At 42.1% G+C, this 23,186-nt stretch overlaps 1 protein-coding gene across 2 annotated transcripts in view; it reads left to right on the top strand.

The window, feature by feature from the left end:
• Window positions 1–23,186, top strand: part of LOC118288691 (protein kinase C beta type) — a 72,165-nt gene that overhangs the window by 39,622 nt on the left and 9,357 nt on the right. Inside the window, exons 10-17 of one of the 2 annotated variants that reach the window (XM_035615054.2) lie at window positions 4,703–4,876; window positions 6,151–6,242; window positions 7,333–7,395; window positions 8,275–8,413; window positions 8,947–9,027; window positions 9,449–9,556; window positions 13,844–13,984; window positions 17,529–22,335. In XM_035615054.2, coding sequence (XP_035470947.1) covers window positions 4,703–4,876; window positions 6,151–6,242; window positions 7,333–7,395; window positions 8,275–8,413; window positions 8,947–9,027; window positions 9,449–9,556; window positions 13,844–13,984; window positions 17,529–17,705 — 975 coding nt within the window. In that variant the 3' untranslated portion in view covers window positions 17,706–22,335. Of the gene's footprint in view, window positions 1–4,702; window positions 4,877–6,150; window positions 6,243–7,332; window positions 7,396–8,274; window positions 8,414–8,946; window positions 9,028–9,448; window positions 9,557–13,843; window positions 13,985–17,528; window positions 22,336–23,186 lie in introns of those variants that run through there. The other variant, XM_035615055.2, reaches the window with a different exon arrangement.

The raw sequence follows: 23,186 nt of genomic DNA, 5'->3' as shown, positions 1-23,186 counted from the left end.
TGACTGAGAACGAAGGAGAGGAAAAAAGAGAGAACCATTGTCTGTGTACCAGACCTGTATGCTGACTGCCTGTTTCCATGGCAACGGGCATTTAAAGCTACACCGATGCCTCAATGTGGAGAGACTGAGTAAAGGCTCGATCATTACCGGAATACCCGACGCGCGCACACACACACACACACACATATGTACCTTCAGAGCAGCGTTTTCTACTTCAGTGTCTGAGGACATCTGCATCACAATACCGCTGCTAACATTTCACTGTGGACATGCAGTGTGATAACAGCATATGCACATCGGCACGTGTGGGCAGAAAGCACACGCTGTAGCCTTTTGTCAGTGTCTATTCACTCATCATGCTTCATATACATAAGCACACATCTGCGGAGTTGGATTTCTGCTGTTGTCATACAGTACTTAAAATCCAGCTTTAGTGTATAGAAACATAATATCAGGTGTAGGTAATTCAACCGTGGGTTCGTTAGCTTGTTTGGTTTGGATCATCTGGATGAGTGTATAGGTCGTCAGTCAGACTCTGGTGTGGCCCAGAGAAGAGAAGGGTCTCTCTCTCATACTGAGTGGACTCTGGTCGGGTCCCAGACCAATAAACGGACCAATCACAGAATTCTATGCTGAATTTGTGATCCATCTGCTTGATCATGATCTGTCAAGGAAACAAGCTATCAATGTATATTCAAGCAAATCTTTTGGTAACCACGGAAACTCTGGTTTTTCGTAGAGATTACTGATAGAGATTGGGTTGCAGACTCGACTTTGATTTCATAGCTCATTGTGTTGCCAGAGAAAACAAACGCATGAAGGATCAGTATTAAAAGACACAATTTCCTCCTTGTCTGAACCAACTGAACAAAGCCAATTTTCTGTGAACAATAAATATATATACTGTGATTTAAAGAAAAACATTACATGATATGAGAAGGCACTACGAACATTGCAGCATGTCATATGATGGCGTTTTCTGAATTATTACAGATTGAGGTTGAAAAATGTTTTTATAAACCCCACACAACAGTGGCCGGTCACTTAATCTCAACTCTACCACTGTGACCTACAGTGACTACGTGGGGCAAGACACGAAATACACTGTCTCAGTTGAAATAATGACTGGATAGACTACATGAAATATGGCAGCTTATAAGAATACAACACAGCCCATGGTAATAGAGCACGGTGCAGCGTGGCTGAGTGCGAGCTTCATTTATTTTCCCTGGGTAAATTCACTGTGCAAGGTCAGCAGAGAAAACACACTGGTATCATTTACGACATATGACAGCTAATATCCTCGGGATGGCTGTTCTGTCAAATGACCCTGAACAACTTTCTTGGATCAAAGAGGCCGACGTTGACACACACCACAATTCATACAGTGGCAGAGTAGCTAGTATAGGAACGTCACTGTGACATAAACTGCCTGTATTACGACTCTGACCCTCGGCGGGATCATGACGTGACTCAAGGCACAACATAAAAGGTGTAATGAATAAAACAACACATGGTTGTCTTCATTTGCCACCAAGGACAGTTGTTGCTCGTGTTGTGTGCATCCTTTTTGTTGATTTTGATTTTTAATGAAACCTGGTGGTTTTATGTCTTCCCTCTCTTGTGTTTGGTCTTGTCCTTGTCTTTCTGGTTGCATAAAATGAGCTTCAAGCCAGCTGGTGTCCTTCCTCTCTGATTTAACTTTAGAGAGTTTGTATTTACATAGAGTCACACTGTCGCCATATGGGATGAGTCCATGCACACTTAACCCCCCCCCCCCCCACACACACACACAAAAACATACACACAAATTAATACTCATCAGTATACATCCAACTGCATTAGATATTAAAACTTAAATGCTGAATATTATAGTACACATTCTTGAACTGTGGCTACCCTCTTTGCACACACACACACACACACACACACATACACACACACACACACAGCTTTTTGTCCATCTGTGCTGATCTCCCTGTAGAATCCTGAACCCAATAAACCCTCCGTATTAACATACCTGAATATTTATAAGACGGAAACAGCAAAGCTGCTAAGTTTCCGATCTCATCTGGAAGGGAGTGGATGTAAGGTCACTCTTATTGCTCTTTTCTTGACGTATTTGGGGAGAATAATGAATTAGATTTTTTCCGTTTACACCATCGTTTACAGCAACCTTTGACGAGTAAGCAGGTAGTAGTTCGGCTCATTGATCGTCGGCACTTGACAGCACATGTAGCTGTTTTCAGACACACAATCTGTCGAATGACATCTTGGTCATTCGACAGTGGTCAGTCTTGCTGTGCCTGACGAGTGATATATCGAATACATCGATAATCAATAAAACTCGACTCAACTTGAGCAGTGGAGCAATTGCATTTTTCCGCTCATGCGGTTCACCCTGTGTTTTAAGCAAATGAACAAAGGAAATGTAATTAAAGGCTTAAATATGAAATGCAATTGGATGAAAGTTCCTTTGTTGAGGTCCCACAACTCAATTAGTCTTGTGGAATCTACAAACACACCATGCTAGCCGCACAATGGAAATATCAGACGTTTTCTTCCACATTCTTCTTCCCTCCTGTTCACTCCCTTGTTTTAAGATAAAACGTTAAAGACTTATTTTTCGCTAGTTTTAGAACGATGGGAAGAGGAAAGCCATGCCGACAGGCGAGTGGCCGAACAAGTGGAAACGGCACTGTATCTGTGCTGATGAATCATAAAGGGAAACTGACAATGACGTATCCTGCTCCGTGTCCTTCTGCTGCACTATGACCAAGAAACCTTATAGAGAGTTTTTTGCTGTCGAGACACTTGACAGACGCTTGAAACATAACACAAGTCGTTAAAATATTCACATGGTTCATAGACTCTGTCTATTTAGCTCTATGAGTTCTGTGAAACTTGACTGGACACCTGTGTTTTAAAGTTCCACTTTCTATGCGTCGAGTTTACACACAGCACAGACACCTTAAAGTTACAGTTGCTGGTCTAGTTCCTCCATACATTTTTCAGTCAAGAGAGGTGAACTTCACTGACATGGTCACAGGCCTGCTTTTACTTTGCCTGCATGAGGTGACCTGCGAGCTGAGACTTGACCCACATTTGGCCAGCTATTTTTCCAGCAGCTCTTGGATTTTTTCCGGAAAGAGGAGCAGAGGAGAAATGGATACAAAAGTAGGGAAAGTAGATATCAAGAAATGTTGGCGAAAAAGAAAAGAACAGGATACAGCGAACAAAGGAGCTGCGAGAGAAGGACAAGTCAGAGGCCGTGTGTGCGTGCGTGCGTGCTTCTCACAGGTGTGATCACAAGCAGATGTGTTCCCAGACTTCTCTATGAAATGAAACAGGATTCTGAATTGCTGGACTGCTGCCAATCTTTTCTCAGCCCTTCCCTGTTTTTCCTCTCCTCCTGCCCTTCACATCTCCCACTTTTCAAATACCACTGTCTTCGCCAATCCAGCTTCCTTTTTATATTTACCCGCTCCTGAACTTTAAGATCCCGAGAAAGAAATGGGAAATAAATCCGCCCCTGGTGTTAGTGAAGGACAAAAAGATGCCAAACTAAAAATCTGGGTCACTTAAATTGATTTGCACTGTTGGACTAGGTTTATCTCCATCCACTGCCTTTCTATATTTACTCTCTTTAGCCCCTTTCACACTGAACAAAAGCAACAACTAATGCCCACTAACACCTGGCTTTTGTGTGGGAAAGGAGACAGTCATCATTCCTTCCCGGGTCAAATGATTGCTGTAGTCATTGGCTCCAGCTTCATGATATCTCAGGCTCAAACCAATCAAGTGCCAAATTATTTCACAAACTTTTACCAATTGGACACAAAAGATTTTGAATTCAGTGGTCAAAGGTCTCTCTAATGTCACAAAACATGTTTTTTGACCTTCACTCAAGAATTAATTCCCAGATTCAGAGGAAATATAATTGGATAAAGTGACAACCTTTTATATTAAAAAAAAGTCAAAGGTCAACTTCAATGTGACAATGTGTTCTGCAAAAACACTTTTCTCCCAATTTTTGGACATCGTAGACAGAATACAGTCGTTATTCAGCACCGTAACTGAGGAGCCGAAGGTGAGATTGTGACCATCGTTCCTGCGACCGGCCTGGTTAGTGGAGCCGTACCACCACAAGACGGTGATTCTAGTTTGTGTGTCACACACTAAATGATGAAAAGTCACTCGCCAGTTACCTGAAGGGGGGGTCACGTGACCTATCTCGCACAGTGTGACACAGGCCGCACTTGCAAGACAGCTGTAATCGCACTATGTAAAGGAGCCTTTAATCTCCTCCGTACCCTTTTGTCCTATACCTTTTTCTTTCTGTTACTCATAGTTTCCCTCTCCTCTGGTGACATCTTGAAAAATGATGACTCCGTTTTTGTCCTGTCCTTACTCTTGTTATTTCTGCCTTGACTGTCTAACCCAAAACAGTCAGAGAAGCTGTTCTTTATCACACTGCTCCTTTATCCCTGCCCTTAACAGCACCTCCACTGTCTCCCCTGCTTTCCCTATCTCTCTTTACCTCCTGTCCTTGCCCTCTTTGTCAGTCTCTCTTACTTTCTTTCTCTTTCTCTCTTTCAGTCTGTCTGCCAATGTGATGCTGGTATGAAGATGTGAGAGAAGCAATGTTCCATAAAGAGCTTGAATATGAATTAATTCATCCCTGCCTCCCTTCCCTCTGTAGGTGATGTTGGCGGACCGTAAAGGGACAGAAGAACTGTACGCAATAAAAATCCTGAAAAAGGATGTTGTGATCCAGGACGACGACGTTGAGTGCACCATGGTGGAGAAGAGAGTGTTGGCGCTGGCGGGAAAGCCCCCGTTCTTGACACAGCTGCACTCCACCTTCCAGACTATGGTAGGTGGGCCTGGTCCTGCTCTCATACTTACATATTGTAAAAAAAAAAAAAAAAAAAGAGCCATATACTCTATCATCTTCTTTGTTTATTTTTGGCTATTTCTCGTATTAAACTAATGTAAACTTATTTTGAAGGTTTTTGTCACATTGCTGATCATCATGTCCACTTTAATCGACAGGGATTTAATGTGACGTCGATAAACAGAAATGTAAAATTGACAAAACAATTCCCACAAAGTGATATAATTAAGTTACTAGACAAAATGCTTATATGTGATCAGAAGTGAGCCACGGTGCAGTGTCCTGCTGAAGGGCACGGGGACACCGCTGCGGAGCGCAGTGGTCTGAACAGCAGCCAACCCGCCTGCCGTCACCGGCTCACAGCTAGAACACACAGGCGGCATTAATGTTTGATTCACGCTCTTCTTCTGACACATAAGCCATTTAAATAATAAAGTTAACAGAAGAGTAAATATAGCATTGAGTTCATGTCATGTTCTTTCACATGCTACATAAACACACTTTAAATTTATGTTTTTCAATTCAGTGTACGGAAATTAGAGGTTGTGGTCAAAGGCTAAACAAATAAAGTTGACCTGACACACACACACACACACACACACACACACACACACACACACACACACACACACTAGAAGTGAGTGTTTATCCTCCTCAGCACTAATTCTCTGACCAGTGAAGGTCTTTCGTACATGTGGGACTCAGCAGGCGGTTCTACACATATAGGCAATTATATCACGCATGCATAGACACACATGCCTACCATATATGATGTGTAGTGCACACACTAATATGTTTTATTCACACATACAGTACGCTGTAGACACACATGGAGGGCACCTTTTCTCCAGACACAGACACACACACACATGGCCACAAACCAAATCCCTCCTTGCTCTCTCACATGCTGCACTTTATTGGCAATTTCTGTAGATAATAAAGAAGAAGTGGCTCTTAAATTGATGCTGCTGTGTTGCCTCAGTTCGAGAGTGATTGGATGCACGGGCGACACAACCCAGTCACCTCTTTCTCACTGTCCTCTATCGTTTATCCACCAATTTTCACTTCTCTCTCTTTCCTCTACACCTGTGCTTTAATATTCTCTCATGCGACCCGTGGCTCCCTTTCCCCTGACAGCATCTCAAAGTCTTTTCTCATTACCATCACATCTCTCTCTGACCTCTTGCCTGCTTTTATGAACTTGCACTTTTTGACTTTTCCTTCTCCGTTTGCCCTTCTATCCCTCTGTATAGGACCGTTTGTATTTTGTCATGGAGTACATAAACGGTGGAGATCTCATGTATCAGATTCAGCAGGTCGGCAAGTTCAAAGAGCCACATGCTGTGTGAGTACACACACAAACGCACACACACACACACACACACACACACACACACACACACACACACAAAGCAGCACTTGTAGACGAAAGGCTGAGATACCGTTTTTATGCCATCACAACACAAACTCTTAATCCTTTGCTTATAGGTGTTCCACAGTTTAGTGACACTTTTTTAATCATATTGAACAAGCCATCAGCAGTGTGACTGGCTCGGGTGATGGATGAGCTATCGAAGCAGGGCCCGGGATGAAATATGTTGTTCGCCTCAGTGCACGTGAAAGTTATCCAGCAGCTCCGGAGAATGTTCAGCGTCTAGTAGAATACCTCCAAAAACGGCAGAATATAATTGAGGTGGCGGACGAGATCACTGGTGTCAATCCGAACCATTGGGCTGGCGCATTTGACAAGCGGGCTGTCAGCATAGCGAGAGCAGTGGAGGAGTTTGCCCTTCGTCTGCTTTATAGGGAATTAGAGCTTCTTCCATTTGGCAGAAGGTTTAGACGGTTAAAGGGCAAGATGAACGGGGTGAACAACTCTTTTATCAAAGGTTATCAGCTTGTTGTACTCTGTTTAATTTATTTATCAGACAATAGTCTGAGGATATTCTGCTCTGTGAATCATGATGCCTGGAACAAATGCCTCAGTGTCTTGTTTTGCATATTTTTCCCGCTGCAACAACGTCCAACTGGTCATCCCGTAGATCGCAGACAAAACATCCAACAAACTTCAAACACCCTCTGCATGTTCTCCACTGCAGTGCACATCTTCCGTCTGTCTCTAGACATCTTGTATGTGCACTTTACAAACAGACTCAGACTGTGCACGGCCATGCAAACACACCTGCAAACATAGTTAACTGCGTGGTCAGTGTGTCCAGACTCCTCCTGTTGATCTTATCAGCTGCTCCGCAGCCTTGGAGAGACAGCATTGACCTTTATGCCAACACGCACACACGCACATATGCACACAAATTATCCCTCTGTTTCCCCCTTGTCCTTTCCCTCAACCTCTTCCTAATTAATGTTGTTTCTTTGTGTGTGTGTGTGTGTATGTGTGTGTGTGTGTGTGTGTGTGTGTGTGTGTGTGTGTGTAGATTCTATGCCGCAGAGATAGCCATTGGTCTGTTCTTCCTCCATCAAAAGGGAATCATCTACAGGTAACCTCCAAACCACAACACACTGACTCTATGTACAACAATTGCACCAAAACATGTGCGACTAACATCGGACTTGACCAAGTCTGACTCCACACCCGCAGACATTTACATCCAGTAACCGCCCAAACAAAACTGTAATTTCTCATTAAAATATTAACACAGTTTTATATTTATATAATTGATACATACAGTAGAGTGTATAGAGTACTTGTATAGCTGGAGAGACCCGTTCATGATATGATATCAAATGCTAACCACACTTATTGTGGAGAATCCTCCATTCATTACATGGTGTAATGTTTTGGTAATATTAGTTTATACTGGTGGGGTTTTTTCAAGCCTCTGAACTATTGTCCTGTTAAGTATCATTTTGTGGGTTAGATGATAATCAGATATTTAAAACCAAAACAGTTGTACTTTTTCATTAGAAGAAAGGCTTTTTAAATTATGAGTCTGAAGGTTAAATACACGGGGACAGGCAGGTTTGGATGCGAATGCACTGACCACTCGTTGATCTGTGTAAAAAAACATAGATCTCAATATATTGAGCTCTATAATAAATACTTCTGCGAAAGACTTGCACGGTCTCCCTGATTCAGCTTCAACTTCATCAATGTTGTCCATTACTACTGGCGTCACAAACACTGAAGGAATTTCAGACAAATGGGTTTTGGCTGTTTATAAAACTCAGCTGGGAATCTACCTGGTAGAACCACATCTGTCTTCTGCTTTTTTGTTACTGTAACCCCACCACCTACACTGAGTCAAAGAGATGCAGAGGAGAAGGAAAATACAGAACAAAGAACATGGCACTCCTTGATCCATGTTGAGTTCTAAGATATGTGTCTTCCCCTTTAACACTGTTTTACTCTCCTGTAGAGACCTGAAGCTGGACAACGTGATGCTGGACTGCGAGGGCCACATTAAGATAGCAGACTTTGGCATGTGTAAAGAAAACATGAATGATGCAGTCACCACCAAGACCTTCTGTGGAACACCAGACTACATAGCTCCTGAGGTAAAGTATCTCCGTCTTCAATGTACCATGTTCATCCACTGTAGCTTTTTACAATGGGTTGTTATTCGGACCAGTTAGAAAAACATCTGCCTCGTGTCCAGCTGCCCATTGGGCTGAAAAGCTTTTTGAAAGGGATGATATCAACTGTATCATAGCAGAGGTTTCAGATTGTTTTTCTTGTTCTTACTTAGTTGAGTTTAGTTAACAATGTTCTTGTTCAAAGATAAACTGAGCTGATCTGTAATATACAAGCACCCTCTAATAAAACAAATGCAAAGGCTGGTGTGGTTACACATAATGTCATTGATTTGTCATTGACTTGATTTAACTGAAATACTCACTTTCTGTCTATGCAATTTCGTGTCTCATGCACAATCCTGTCATACATCTTTTTTTTTATTTTTTACATTTCCTTTTGTTTATATTCCATGTTTGTTATCTTATGTTATCTGATGTTTGTATTTTAGCGCGAAGAGCGTTCTTATGCACTGCCTTGCTGTATCTCTTATGATTTTATATCTCTTATATTTCAGATCATAGCTTACCAACCTTATGGTAAATCTGTGGACTGGTGGGCCTTTGGAGTATTGCTGTATGAGATGCTTGCTGGGCAGGTTGGTCTGTCTCTGTGTCAGTGTGTGATTGAATTTGGCTTCATTACCTAATAAGCTGTAAAATAGTGTTATTAAACTGTGTGTGGGGGGTGGGGTTTAAAGCAGTAAAACAGTCTTTTTAATAATTTGGTCAATTTTCAGCATTTGTATTCTTGACTTGCCTTTAAAATTTGACAGTGTGTGATTAAAGGTTAGCTATTAAATTATGTCCCTGAATGGGTTTTTCCCTCATGGCATTAATAATTGTTAAGGGCAGATGTGACATTTTCAAATCCTGGAGTGGATTTTGTGAGTTTGTATTACAGGCGTTCTCAGAAAAAAGGTTCACTTTAAATGTCCTTCCATTTGTCCTCTCCTGCCCTCTCCCTCTTCCTCTCCTCTGTTCCTCTCCTCTCCTTTACTCTCTTCTCCTCTCCTCTAGCCTCCATTTGACGGTGAGGATGAGGATGAGTTATTTCAGTCAATCATGGAGCATCACGTCTCCTATCCAAAATCTATGTCCAAGGAAGCTGTCGCTATCTGTAAAGGGGTGAGTTTAAACAAACACACACACGGAGAGAGAGAGAGACTTGGGAGAGTATTACATTTGAGTGAAGGAAGCAGGAAAAAGAAAAGGGAGGCAGAGTAGGACATAAAAATTATCTGCATAGTTAAAACCATTGTGAGGGAACATTTATTTGGAGTAAAACAACATTGTTCACGCTTACTATCTGTTCTTCACTCATCTCCTTCTCTCTCTCTGTAATAACTCTCCTCTTCTGTCCTGTCCTTCTCTCTCTCTGCAGTATTCATTGTTAAGCCGCTGTTTTGCAATTGTACATCCTCTCCATCAGACATGCACAGACATTCTCTCTCTCCTTCCCTGCACGCACATAAGCAAGCACTCACATGCACACACACACACACACACACCTGCACACACACATACTTACGCATGCACACAAACACGCAAACACATACTTTGCTAAACTCTAATAGCCTAAGTCTGTGCAGTGTGCTCAGTTGGCTGTGGAAAGTCCTCACAAAAAAGGCCAGTACCAAATTATGCCCTGACACATCCCAGCAGGAATGGTGTGTGTGTGCTTTTGTGTGTGTGTGTGTGTGTGTGTGTGTGTGTGTGTGTGAGTGTGTGTGCGTGCGTCTGTGCGTGTGTTTGGGTCTCATCTCCTAATGCTACACTTCACTGGCTCTAGCAAACACACACACACACACACACACACACACACACACACACACACACAAAGATATTGGCCGATGCATGGAATGTTTAGAAATACGTTTAGTTCTTTTACACACGGCAGATCGTCTCTGTCTAGAGTTCAAAGTGATTCAGGACCAACTGAGTTTGGCTTTCGTACTCTAGAGCATCACTCCTTTCCTTTAGTGTGTAACACCAACGGGCGATTAATAAAAATGAAAGCGAGTACTTTACTCAAGTTTAATTCTTCTGCCTCTGCGTCGCAGACAGCTGTTGTTGGAGGCATTGTGTTTTTGGGTTGTATGCCCATTCGTCCATCCCACTCTCGTTAAACTCCTTGAGGCAATTTCGTCAAAATAACACAAACATCCGCTTCACTCAAGAATGAACTTATTAGAATTGTGTAGTCAAAAGTCAAGATCTCTGTGACCTCGCTGGGTATAACGAATGGCCGAATAACAAAATGGAGAAAGAATGAAAGAAAAATCTCTCATTGTCTTTTTCTCTTTTATAATCTTCTTTATAAAACTCCAGTATAACACAGGATCTGCATTAACCTACACACACACGCGCACACACAAACACACACGTATTAACATCAACACATAATGCAAGCATGGATTAAGACGCACACATCTTCACATGCAGATGACTTTAGTCCGACTGTACGTTCCAGTAATAAATTTAAAGGCAAAGACACTCATGAACAAATTGATGACAAATACGTTCAGTAAGATGCATTCAGACACACACACACACACACACACACACACACACACACACACACAGGCATTCTGTGTTATGTATTAGTGATGATTACTGGGTTGTAGTGCTACAACGGTGGATCGTCAGTGGAGCATGAAAGCCTGCCTCCGTCCACCCCCACATCTCCCACTGCGCCCTGCCAGCACCGCCTGGGTTAACTCCATCTCTGTGTGTGTGTGTTTGTGTGCGGGCATGCGTGCGTGTGTGTGAACACTATATGAGGCTTTCCTTTTAAATGCTACAAGATATTTCAATTTTGAAAAAGAAAATACATCATGTTAAGTTCTCTGCAAGGAAGATATTACAGTCTGTTCTGAGTAGAGATCGTCAGTCGAAAAACGACTTTTGTTGTAGGAAAATTCTTGCAAGAGGAAAAACAAGTTTCCTCGGCAAAGCTTACTCCGATGTCGTGTGTCTAACTGCACTGTATTTTTATTTTAGAGACAATGGTCTCCCTGCCTTGTGTTATTCCAAAATGATTGTTGAATATCAGTGTAAAACTATAAACTGAATTTTGCGTAGTGCTTAACATTGGCCAGTTTAAAAATAAAAAAACTGCACAAATGTAACATAGGTATTTCAGATGTCTTTTTTACCTTTTCAAATAGTCAATGTTCTAAATCTCATGGTTTCGTAAAGTATGAGAAGCCAGGCACTTCAAATAAATGTGTTTTGTTTTTTTTACATATTAATAACAACATGCTAACAATATTAAGTTCTGAAAACTTTTTCTAGCATTGAGCTGCTGCAAAACTTTCCACACATTTCACCGGTAATCTGTATTTTAATTATCATGAGGACTGTAAATGAAGAGATTCATCCCTGACTTCATACAGTACAGTTTAAGTATACAGTAGGTAGGCTTGCGTGCGTGCGTGCTCGTGTGTGTGTGTGTGTGTGTGTGGAGACAGTGAGTGATCATAGAAGTTTCCACTCCCCTGGTTCCACCAACCAGCATCCATATTTCATAGCCAACACATACACACACACACACACACACACACTCTGCCTTTTCCTACGGCACTAAGCATTGAGGCTCACTTTTCATGAAACAGCCACAAGTGCAAAGTAAAAAGTCCCATCACATGGTGCATGGTGGTGAAAATATTCAGAGGAAACGATGTTTGTAGTTTTGCTTTTAAGTAAAAATGTCTCCACACTTTTGATAGTTCGGGTCATCTGTTTTACTCCTTTGATGATTAAATTCTATAAAATTGGAAGTAATTTTAATTAGATATATAAATTAAGCCTCATAATTATGTTGAAGGAATTATGTTTCATACTGCAATTCAAATTCAAAAATAATTTGACATTTAACACCTCGTTTGTTCTGTAAAATATTGCGGTTGACAGGCGTCATGCGCGGGACGCTCATGGCGATGGCTGGCTTGACCTGTCCCCATGCAAGCTATTTTCAGATAATTTGCTTAAAATTCACTATTTTCTCCAGGTGATTGAATTTATGCTTAAACTCCCTCGCTCACAACACCTCTAGTCAACCCACTGACGAGCAGATGTGCACTCGTGCTGTGGTAAAGCGCACGTTTGCTGTTGTGAATGCCAGGTGGATGTGCCTTCACACAGCTGGCGGTAAGCTGCTCCACACGCCAGAGAAGACACGTCAAATCATTTTAGAATGCTGTATATTGTATAATATTGCAATGAACGAAGGTGTATTGATCCAGCATCAGCAGAAAACATGTCTGTGCTACATTGCCACACATTTCTTCATCCTCGTCAGTGACCCATGGAGAATGTTATTTTTGTTGTAATGTAATGAGTTATGACTGCTGCTCCTGGGGGAGGCACACCCCACCTACACACTCACACTGACGTCATCATCATCCCTGATGCTGTTCTTAAGGTTTTGTGTGGACAGACATCATAAACGGACCTTAATTATGCCTGTGGTAAAACTGTTGTGGTGAAAGAGAAAAAAATAAATACCAACAGTTATTCATTTGTCTGCAGGCTTAGCGGCTCTTATTTGGTCTCCGGGGAGAGTCATCTAACATGATAGATAGTGGAATGGATGGATGGTTAAGAGGAAGGAAATAAAAACATAAGAGGGGAAGAAGTAATAATAGTAGTAATGATGTTTATTTATAAACAGAGATAAATGAAAGGCGGAATGGCGGGTGGGAACACTGAGGGAAAGAGACAGGAATAAATGAGATGAAACTTTAATGATTCCAGAGGGGACATTCGGGATTGAGTGGAGTTCAAATACAGACCTGTCCCGTGGTTTAGGATTGTGCTTACCCCTCAGTTTATGTAAATGTTTCGAGTCGACACACTACACGTCATTCAAATGTAATAATTAAAGGTCTTTGGCCTGCTGTCAGTGGGCAAAGCATTATTGTCCTTGCAGGCGAATAAATGATGCTACCTTGTCTCTTATTGATGCTAATTCTGTGTTCAAATTTAGTGGAGCGGAGCTCCGGGGTGGTCAGGGGTTGTTACTTCTGACCATAAATCCTGAAAAGATGCTCACACTGGTGCAAAGGTACCGAGAAAGAAATGACTAAGCTGCCAATTGTTCTTCTCAGCCATGCTAGCAGCATGGCACTTTTACGACAGTGTTGCTCACTCCACTGCTTCGATCCAGAAGGAAATATCTCAAAACAACTACAGCCTTTGGCCGGATGGGCATTCAATTTGTGCTAACGTCTAACGACTGAGGTCAAATTAGGGGAACAAAAAGGACGAAGAATGGGAGATGGCAGTGAAAGAAAAGAGAGAAAGGGGTTGGTGTTTGCAGCAGCTGTGTATATAATGCAGAGCAGAAAAGGTTACGTTAGGGGAAGAAGTGGGGAAGGGCAATAATTCTCTCTCATCTCTCTGCATGTCCAGCTGATGACGAAGCATCCGGCGAAACGACTCGGCTGCGCTCCTGAGGGGGAGAGAGACATCAGGGAGCACAGCTTCTTCCGCTACATGGACTGGGAGAAAGTAGAAAACAAGGAGGTGCAGCCGCCATTCAAACCCAGAGCTGTAAGTCTGACCGCACTTAACCTGACTTGACCCCAGATAAGGATGCACAATTCATATGAGTGGCGCAAAGGGGGCAAATAAGTCACCCCACTACTTCAGAGACCAGGAGTTGAATTTCTTTTAGGGGTTCAATTCCTGGTGCAGATGTTGCTTGGAGCAACGTTTCGTCGTGGCTGCAGAAAATACTTGACTCCCTTCTTTCAATTCTAACTTTCTCTGTCTTGCTTCAAACCCTCTCTGCAGTCTGTCTATAAATTTCGCCATCCTTTTACTTTCAATGTGATGCCTCTGTCCGTTTCCCCTCCTCTGAATTGGAACAATGCCACAGGTAAGTCAAGAAATGATCACGACGGTGGCGATGAATGTGTGGTGATGAGGGCGGGCGCGGTGTTACTGATAATACCAGAAATGTGAAGAGAAAGGTGCAGTGGTGAAAATGGGTTTTGACGAGGAAGATGGTGAGATCCCTGATACAGTAAAGACGATATCAAATGGTGAGGATGTTCAGTTCTTGAAGACTAGTTTGGAATCTACATTTGTCTGGTGGGTTTCAGCTGTCGAACTAAAGCACAAAGATGTTGGTGCAGTGTCATTCTGCATGAGCTGATTTTCTGTCTCCACCGGGGTTAGACAGAGTTTAGAGGAAACATCCAGGGAGTCAGTGCACATCAATACAGTGTCAGCAGAAGTGACCTAAAACAACATTTATTTCGTTTTGCAAAATTAGTTTGATCATGAGTCAATTCAGAATGATGCCATGCACACACACACACACACACACACACACACACAAACCATAATATGATCGTAATGTGTGCACATACTCACACAGCCTAAGGCCACACTGCTGCTAAACAGTTTTTTCTCTGAATCTAGATTTTTCTGCAGCTGTCTAGGCCCGCCGGGGTTTTTTTGTGTGTGTGTGTGTTTGTGTGTCAGAGGTCACATTTAGGGCCTGGCTGTGTTTCAACAGCAAGGATGTGTCTCTGCAGAGTCTGACTACCAACATATGTTGTCTGATCTCTCCTTCTATCTTCTCACATTCTCTATCTGTCTCTTCTTACTGTTTGATCTCACCTTCCTAACATCTTTTGTCTCTCACTCCTCTGCACTGTCACTTGCTATTTCTCACTCTTCCTGTCTTTCCTCCCACTGAGGAGAAGAAGTAAGCGTACAGATATATATATTATATAATAGATTTTTTGGGGGGGGGCACGATTGTGTTTACCCTGCATGAAAGTTTGGGGGTTCAGCTTGGCATGTGAAGGTGGTTCTTTGATCCTTGTCGGTGCAATGCCCTCAGACTGAGTGACGTGTGCCTCTTTTATTTCTGACTAAAAGCCTTCTCTTCAGAAGAGTATGCGATGGAGTTTTTGCAGGGACAATTGTTTATGAAGGACGTTTGATGCTTTGTAAATCCATATTGCTGGTTGAAGATGCAGGCTCACTTTGATCAGAAGTTAGTTTTCAAATTGTTTTCTAATTATGGTCTGTTTGTGCCTTTAAACGCTGTGAATGTCCTTGAAGAGTTTTTTATGATCTGAGCAAATGAGCTTTTGACTGTGTGACTGACTGACTGACCAACCGAGAGACCGGCTGACTGATTTATTCATGTATTCGCAGATAAATACGGTCATACAATCACCTTGGACTTTCATTCAAGTGATTTCTGTGTTCATCTTCGTGTCCTTCCAGCAGTATATCGTCAATCTATCCATCGTCTTCCATCCAGGGATCATCAGTTCATCCATCTATCTGTTCACATCAACCCATCTGTCCTTCTAGCCACACGTTTATTTGTCCTCTCTGTGTGTTCACTGTTTTCTCATGTTTGTTTCTGTTTATTTGCATGCTCTGGAGCTCTGTCTCAAATGAAACCCGTGTGGAGTGCACCACTTTGAAACAAAAACCTCACAGGCTACTTAAATAGAAATGTAAATATCTGTATCCGAACAAACACTTGAAAATCTTACTTGAAAAGACACCTTTTTTGGGGCAAGAAATTTGCTGCAAAAAGGTTTTCTACTAAAATGGCATTTCACCAAAACCAAACCCAGTAGCCTCCATGGTAGTGAGTATGATTTGAATATGATGCGGGCGATGCTTACTACATTTTAGTCCAATGTGGTGTGTACTGAATTACTAAATACGACTAAACTTTGTGGCACTTAATTTCCCCATTTGGTAAATTCGTCCCATCTGGTCCCCAAACAGGTTAGAACGGATCCAAGTGAGTGGCTGATTGACCCTGGTGCATTTCTCATTTCACATATTTCCCCAAACTCTAAACAGTCTGGCTTAATTTCATTTGGTTTTCTGAGTTACAGAGATTTAATGAGTTTGTAGTTTTCCTCTGGGGGATGTTGTCAGAGGACATTTAATCCTTGTTGTGTTAATTAAAGCTCAGCACAGTGATGTAGATGTAAAAAAACAAAACGATTTGCTTGGCCCAAAGTCTCTGTGAGGCACAGTCAGGAAAAATATAGTTTTCAAGTTAATAACTGATCTTATGTACTTAGACGGACGCACATCTCAGGGGTATATAAGCTCTCTTTTGGTTCCCAGTGGTCAAAAAAGAGGGAATGGAGTGGACTGAAATGGACAATTACTTTTTTCCCACTAAATTGCTTCTTGAGAAAACAAATTCTACCTAATGTGACAGGTACAACAATCACTTTGTCATCCGTTAAGAAAGCCAAGAGTTTGATTGGATAGTGGTATCTATCTTTTACTACACATGCATTCTCAACAGCGAGAATAGATGTGAGTATTTTTTTAATTAGTTGATGATATTTCTAGACTACATTTGAACATCGTTTTCAGAATATCCTGACAGTATATGAAATGTTTTTGACTTGTTCCCAGTGCTCAGTGTGCGCTGCTTGTCTGATTTGCGTTATCACATCGCAGCAGGTCTCCTCAACTGCAGCATATAATTAACCCACAATGAACCCCTGATGGTGCCATCATCATCTCGTGGCCTTTTCTTGTGCAACTATTAAGACATTCCAATCAAATCCAAGCAATTCAAGCCCAAAAATTAATAAATAAAATCAAATACTAATGAACCTTGTTTTTGGCTATTTACTCACAGCCATGGTAGGATGGTTTTTTTTGAGTGAAATGCTTGTTTCCAAAAAGTAATTGGTCCATGCAGATACTAATCCAATGTAGTGCACCGCCACAGGACGTTTGAGACATACGTGGCCTTGTTCTTTTTGAAGTTGTTGAATACTTTGAGTATGCTTCAAATATTTGAGAAGGGAGCACCTGGTGAGTGCTTGATCTATCATCTCCTGAGATGATCTTCATCTTCTAGCCGTGGCAAAAGGAGAGTTGTATCAAGCATCACCCCAGGTGCTGGCACTGATATTTGAAACCATGTTCAAGTAATGTCATTTCCACCCTGGTTCAACCCGACATTTCCCTTCTTTTGTTTGCCTCTCCTATACCCACCCCGCCCCCAAATCCATCCGTTCCTCTCCATCCCTTACCCACTCCCCCACTCCCCCCTTGCTCCATCCCTCCCCACCCTCCTTAACAGTGTGGACGAGATGCCGAGAACTTTGACCGCTTTTTCACACGCCACCCGCCAGTGCTGACCCCTCCCGACGAGGAAGTGATACAGAACTTGGACCAGGACGAGTTCCAGGGATTCTCCTTTATCAACCCGGAGTTCCCCGGAGCCGCTGCTACCCCCACTGCCGCCGTGCAGGCTTGATTTCAGCCCATGCACGGACACACGGACACACTCACGCAAACACACAAAAATCATTCCTGTACCTTGGAATATACACGTACACGTTCACAATTTTATCGACTTAAGATGTCCCAGAAAATTGCTCGTACTGGCACAGTGCCTGAAGCCACGACATTTGGGCTTCAAGCTATAAACTCCTACACATACATTTGTTGTTCACACTGTTGCAACCAGGCTATTTTAGTTTTAGTTGTCGTGAAGACGCTTAAGGAGGAAGACGCGGGTACTTTTCCTCAGAGCTCCTGAGCAAGAACCATGGCTAACTCAACACCAGCAGCCTGGCTGCTGTCCGAAGCAGAAAACAACGGTGAAAACCCCAGATTGATCAAATAACCTTGAGTTGAACTTACTGTAGTTTTAATTAGTAGGCTGGTTGTGTTACTTTATACTGATCCAGTAGAAAGAAGACAAACTGCAGGTCGTTTTTGAAGCCTCTCAAGTCCTGGAGCTCTCTCCCCAGAGTGAACGCCCGTCCGAGGTTCCCTCTTGTTTTAGCTCTTTTTCTATCGCTCTCCTTCTTCGCCGAGAATAACGTGGTGACACAAGGCTCATTGGGGACCAATATAGGCGTGGATGGTGTCGTTTCTCTATCACCATTACACTGTGCAATCAGTTTTAACATCATAATGACACGATGAAGACAAAAAGTTGTCTATTTCAGCTTTAAAGTAGATAGAGTTAGGATTAAGGGAATAGTTTGACATTTTTTGAAAATATTCTTATTAACCTTGATAATCTAACTATGAAGCTTCTGCCTGCCGCCAGCTAACGCATCTTAGCACAAAGACAGGAAACCAGCGGACCTGGCTCTGTCCAGAGGTAACGAAATTACCTTACTGTTCTATATGAAATGTGCCCTGAGATAACTTCAGTTCTAACTCACTGTTTCCACTCTTTGTGAAAGTTATCAGTCTTCTCATCTAATTGTCTGCAAAGAAAGAAATAACGGTATTTCAGAAAATGTAAAACTTTTCCTGTGAGTTAATCATTTTGCACTTAGACAAATCCCGCATTTCCCAGCGCTTCCATCTCGTCAAAACGCTACTATGAGCGAGTCAGACGTACCATTAACTTTCTGAAAGGAGTGCTTTTGAGATCTTTACTGTTAAAAGATAATGTACAATTGTGGCCTGTGAAACTAGAAAACATTTGACGGTAAATGAGGAGATTCACCACAAGCTTGATTTTTCAGACTGTGTTGTTAACAGTGTGAACAAAGTGTTTGTGTTTATTGAATCAAACGTAATTGGAATCAGGTTGAAAAGAAAAACAGTGTCCATTGAAAAGTTCATAAAATGTCAAATTTGCAATGAGGAACAAAAAAAAGAGCACCATTAAAAATGAGAAATGAAATATATAGAAACACAGTACATCTATAGCCTAATTACAGAATATTAACAAGACATGATTCCTCCAGCACACACAAATACACAACTGCATCATTTTACATGTGACAGAGTTTCACCTTGTGATGTAACATATTTTTTCTCATTCCTCGGCTATTCTAGGGCATTTTGAGTTAGGCCTGTTATTCTGGTGTGCTTTTTATTCAGTGTGTAATATTAATAATAATAATAATAATAATCATGTCTGTATGTTTATCCTAATCTTCGCTAAAACTGGAATGCTTGACATATTGTGCATGAGTTTCTATATCAGTCGCAGCCAAAGACTTTGTCCCTCAACCACATTTTAGCATCGTATCTTAGAACCTCTCTGATGCCATTTTGTGGCTCTTCTTTGTGGTTTTTGAAATTAGTTTCAAAAGAAAACAAGAGGCAAACCATGTCAGGTCAGAGGTGTGCCAACAGAGAGACATCGAAACACAAATATCAGAATTCCGCTGTTTTTGCCAAGCATGATGGTAAAATGCTGTTGTGAAGTGTAGTCTTTGTTTGGGCTTTGAGTCACTTAAATTGTTAGAAGATATTTCCTCTTACTCTGTTCTTTTCTGTTATCTAGTATTTAGGCAATGAGAGAGACCTCGCAGTTAGTTTCTTTGTGTTTTACAAAAGCATGATTCCAATACATGGCCTGGGTCTGTTTACTGTATCGCTGTGTGTGTGTGTGTGTGTGTGTGTGTGTGTGTGTGTGTGTGTGTGTGTGTGTGTGTGTGTGTGTGTGTGTGTGTGTGTGTGTGTGTGTGTGTGTGTGTGTGTGTGTGTGTGTGTGTGTGTGTGTGTGTGTGTGTGTGTGTGTGTGTGTGTGCTCTCAGCTCCTTGTCTGGCCTTGTGTTTACATTTGTGTGTGTGTTGACTGTCAGCACCTCTACTTAATATCAAGCAGTGTTGGTATTTACCCCTTATTTCCCACGTCTGGCTCCACAAGTAGTAGAAGAGAAAAGAGGATGCCTAAGTGAATAAAGTGTGTTTCTGTCGGGATGTGTTGAATTTGAAAGAATTAGGGAAATTCTATAACATCTATCCATCTGTGTTTGAATCAGCACTGACGTTCAGTACTGAAACCTCTACCCAGTCCATGGAACGCACCGCCTCATCACTGGGGGTGTTTTTGCAGGTTAGTGTTGACTCCCTGCTTTCAACACACCTGAAGTTTCCCTGGTAGAAAAAGAAAAAGGCCACTGGCTGGAACAGATGAGCTGAGCATGTAGCCCTACTTTTCTGATCTAGTGTTTTGATTGTGTGGGAAAGGATTTGTGGCTCAACTCACTGTGATGGTTTCCTTCAAGTAGCCTTCAGCATGCGCAATAAGAGTTTCCATCCTAACTACAGCAGCAGTAACACTGGGCTTCTGCAGCAGGAACGTGTGTGTGTGTATTTTGTCTTTTGACTTTTGTTTTCCTTACCTAGCAATAATGGTGTTGACAGGAAGGAAGTATTAGTACTGGACCAACTTTAAGGGGACTCAGGTTAGGACTGTAATTGATTCACATTCGAAGTCTATGAGTTTACGAAGCTTACGAAGCATATTCATCTCAGCCAGAGAAAGAACCCGCTGTACTTTATTTCACTGCAGCTCAAATTGTCTGGAAGTACCTGACGTCCCTTGTCATATCACCCTCTTCATCACAGAGGGACATCGGGGGAGTGTTTTACTCCCAAGGTTGGCGCATGGCCTCTCGGGTTCACTGGTGTTCATCAGTAGTCGTGGTATGACGTTTTCTACACGTGTATCGACACCTGAAGAAGTACTTTGGGTTGTGTTCATGGTGCAGTAGGAATTAGAGATGCTCAGGACTCCAAGTCAGACCAGATCCAATCAGATCAGATAGGTCCTAATTTTACCTCCACGTTCCTCAGACCTGTGCGTCAGTATGAATCAGTGCGTATGATCAGATCTGATCATGTGAAGAAAATATTTTTTCAATTAAGTTTCTTAGACTTTACATTTGTTCTTGGGACATTATATTGTTGCTGCTCTTTTTGACTGTGGCTAATTTTTAATTAATAGCACGCAATGCTGCTGCCAGTGTTGGTGTGTTCTCTCTCTCTCTCTCTCTCTCTCTTTGGCTAAACAACATTTTGGATGTTTTGGATCAGGTCTAATTATCCTCTGGTCTGTGCAGCTCTCTCTTTTTATTTTTATTTAATTGGGTTTGAGTAGGTTTTTCCACAGATCATGCTCATCATTTTGGACTGTAATGCCATTGTACAGTTAGTTAACTTCAACAAACGACGGTCATCTGTCAGTCAGAATCAGAAACACTTTATTGACTCAGCTAACATGACTGTTGACGTAATCACAAATATAGTAACCGGTATCTAAAGTTGTTCAGCTTTATCACAGAAGATTACTACTGTACACTCACAAATATCTGATAGTTATGGTTACAGTCCTACAGACAAATCACTTAAGCTGTTTTCTTACATGAACTCCGGGAATATCCGGAAATTGGGTCCACACATTTTCCGCAGTTTGCCGTTCACATATGACGAACACAGCAGGAACATTTTGGGAACGTTCAGGCGAGGGACAGACTAACATCTGGACAAGGTTGGTCCTGTCTTATATCTCTAGTCTTAAACGATAAACTGCTGATGAGTTCAGAACTGAAGAGCAGCTTCAGTGTTTTCACATTTCATTCATAGTTATGAGTGCGAACGTAAATGGAACTGTTGTGTTTTTACGACAACAAAAAGCTCATTCATCGTTCTTTATTTGTGTCGTACCTCCTTTGCCGGCATTTATTACAATCAGTGTCCCGTGTATTATAACAATAAAAACACCAATATACACATAAACATATAAACTGTGTCAAATGTTGATATAAACCTACAATTTAAACTGTCAGTATTGTAAAGGGCAAGAGGAATCAAAGTCTTAATCCAGGATTCGTGCTTTTGTTTCTACGATTCCTTCCTGTTGCAGGAAAGCAAACCTAAAACTGCATGTTTTACCTTTTTATTAGTTAGGATTTATACAGTATATATTTAAAATATTAGGGTGAAACATGTTTTCTGTGTCAGCCGTGCTTCAAAACTGTGATCCAGGCCACTGCGCTGTGAAAACAATGAAATATATAAAAAAGGAAAAAAAATGCTTCTCACACTGCTTTCCATGTGCAATTTGTTTTCTCTTTTTCTTTTTTCAAGAAAAACAGGCATACCTAAAATAAAGGATTTCAAATATGTATTTTATGGGATTTTGGTTTTTGTTTGTTTGTGATGTTCACATTCTGTTTGTTTTGATGTGCGTCTGGAAATATCTGAAGTGTCTATGGGGGTTTTGTTCTATGCCTCTTGAGTATATCTCTTTATTTTAGCCCCTTCTTCTTTTCTTCCACTTCATTCCTGTCTGACACAAACCGCTGCAGCCCGCGCAGTATAAACTGATTGCGATGGTAAAAGAGAATGAGGAAAGGATAGTGAGAGAGAGCGACGAGAAGGTGGTGAGGAGGAGGAGAGATTGGGGCGATTGGAGCCTGACAGTCGGGGAGGTTTCTGAGCAAATGTGAGCGGGAGAGGGGAAGAGAGCGATTCAACAATGGAGGGGGGTGAGGAGGGGAGAGGCAGAGGTAGCAGGAAGGGACGGTGGTGTGGAGGGAGGGACCGAGGAAGCGAAAGCGAGGCTCTGTGATGTGAGGCAGGCGGCTACGACAGGCTGTGCATATTTCATAGCTGCCACTTATCATAAGAGCCTTTCCCTGATGGGGGAGCGTAGGACTGATGACTTCAAGGAAATAACATGCAGAACACGGCCTACATACACACAGCCCTGCTGAGCCACTCAGCCGCTCCATGCCGCCTCTAGAGCCGCTCACAATCAACTGGAGTTGAGCCGCCGCCGCTCCGACGAGCTGCACATCCACGTTTAGTCGGGGTGACTGCATCTCGCACCATTTAGTACCCCTGGTACAATATGATGTATACAAGTGTGGACACCGACGACATGCAGTGGCTCTGAACCGCGTCGGAGCTGTGGCACAGCATAACGGGAAACAAAATCAACAACACAGCAATTATCTGACGGGAGGGTTCATTC

The sequence above is a fragment of the Scophthalmus maximus genome, chromosome 17, assembly GCF_022379125.1.
Source record: "Scophthalmus maximus strain ysfricsl-2021 chromosome 17, ASM2237912v1, whole genome shotgun sequence".
NCBI lineage: Eukaryota > Metazoa > Chordata > Actinopteri > Pleuronectiformes > Scophthalmidae > Scophthalmus > Scophthalmus maximus.
Note: the sequence above shows the minus strand (reverse complement) of the source record. Positions and strands in the feature narration are given on the sequence as shown.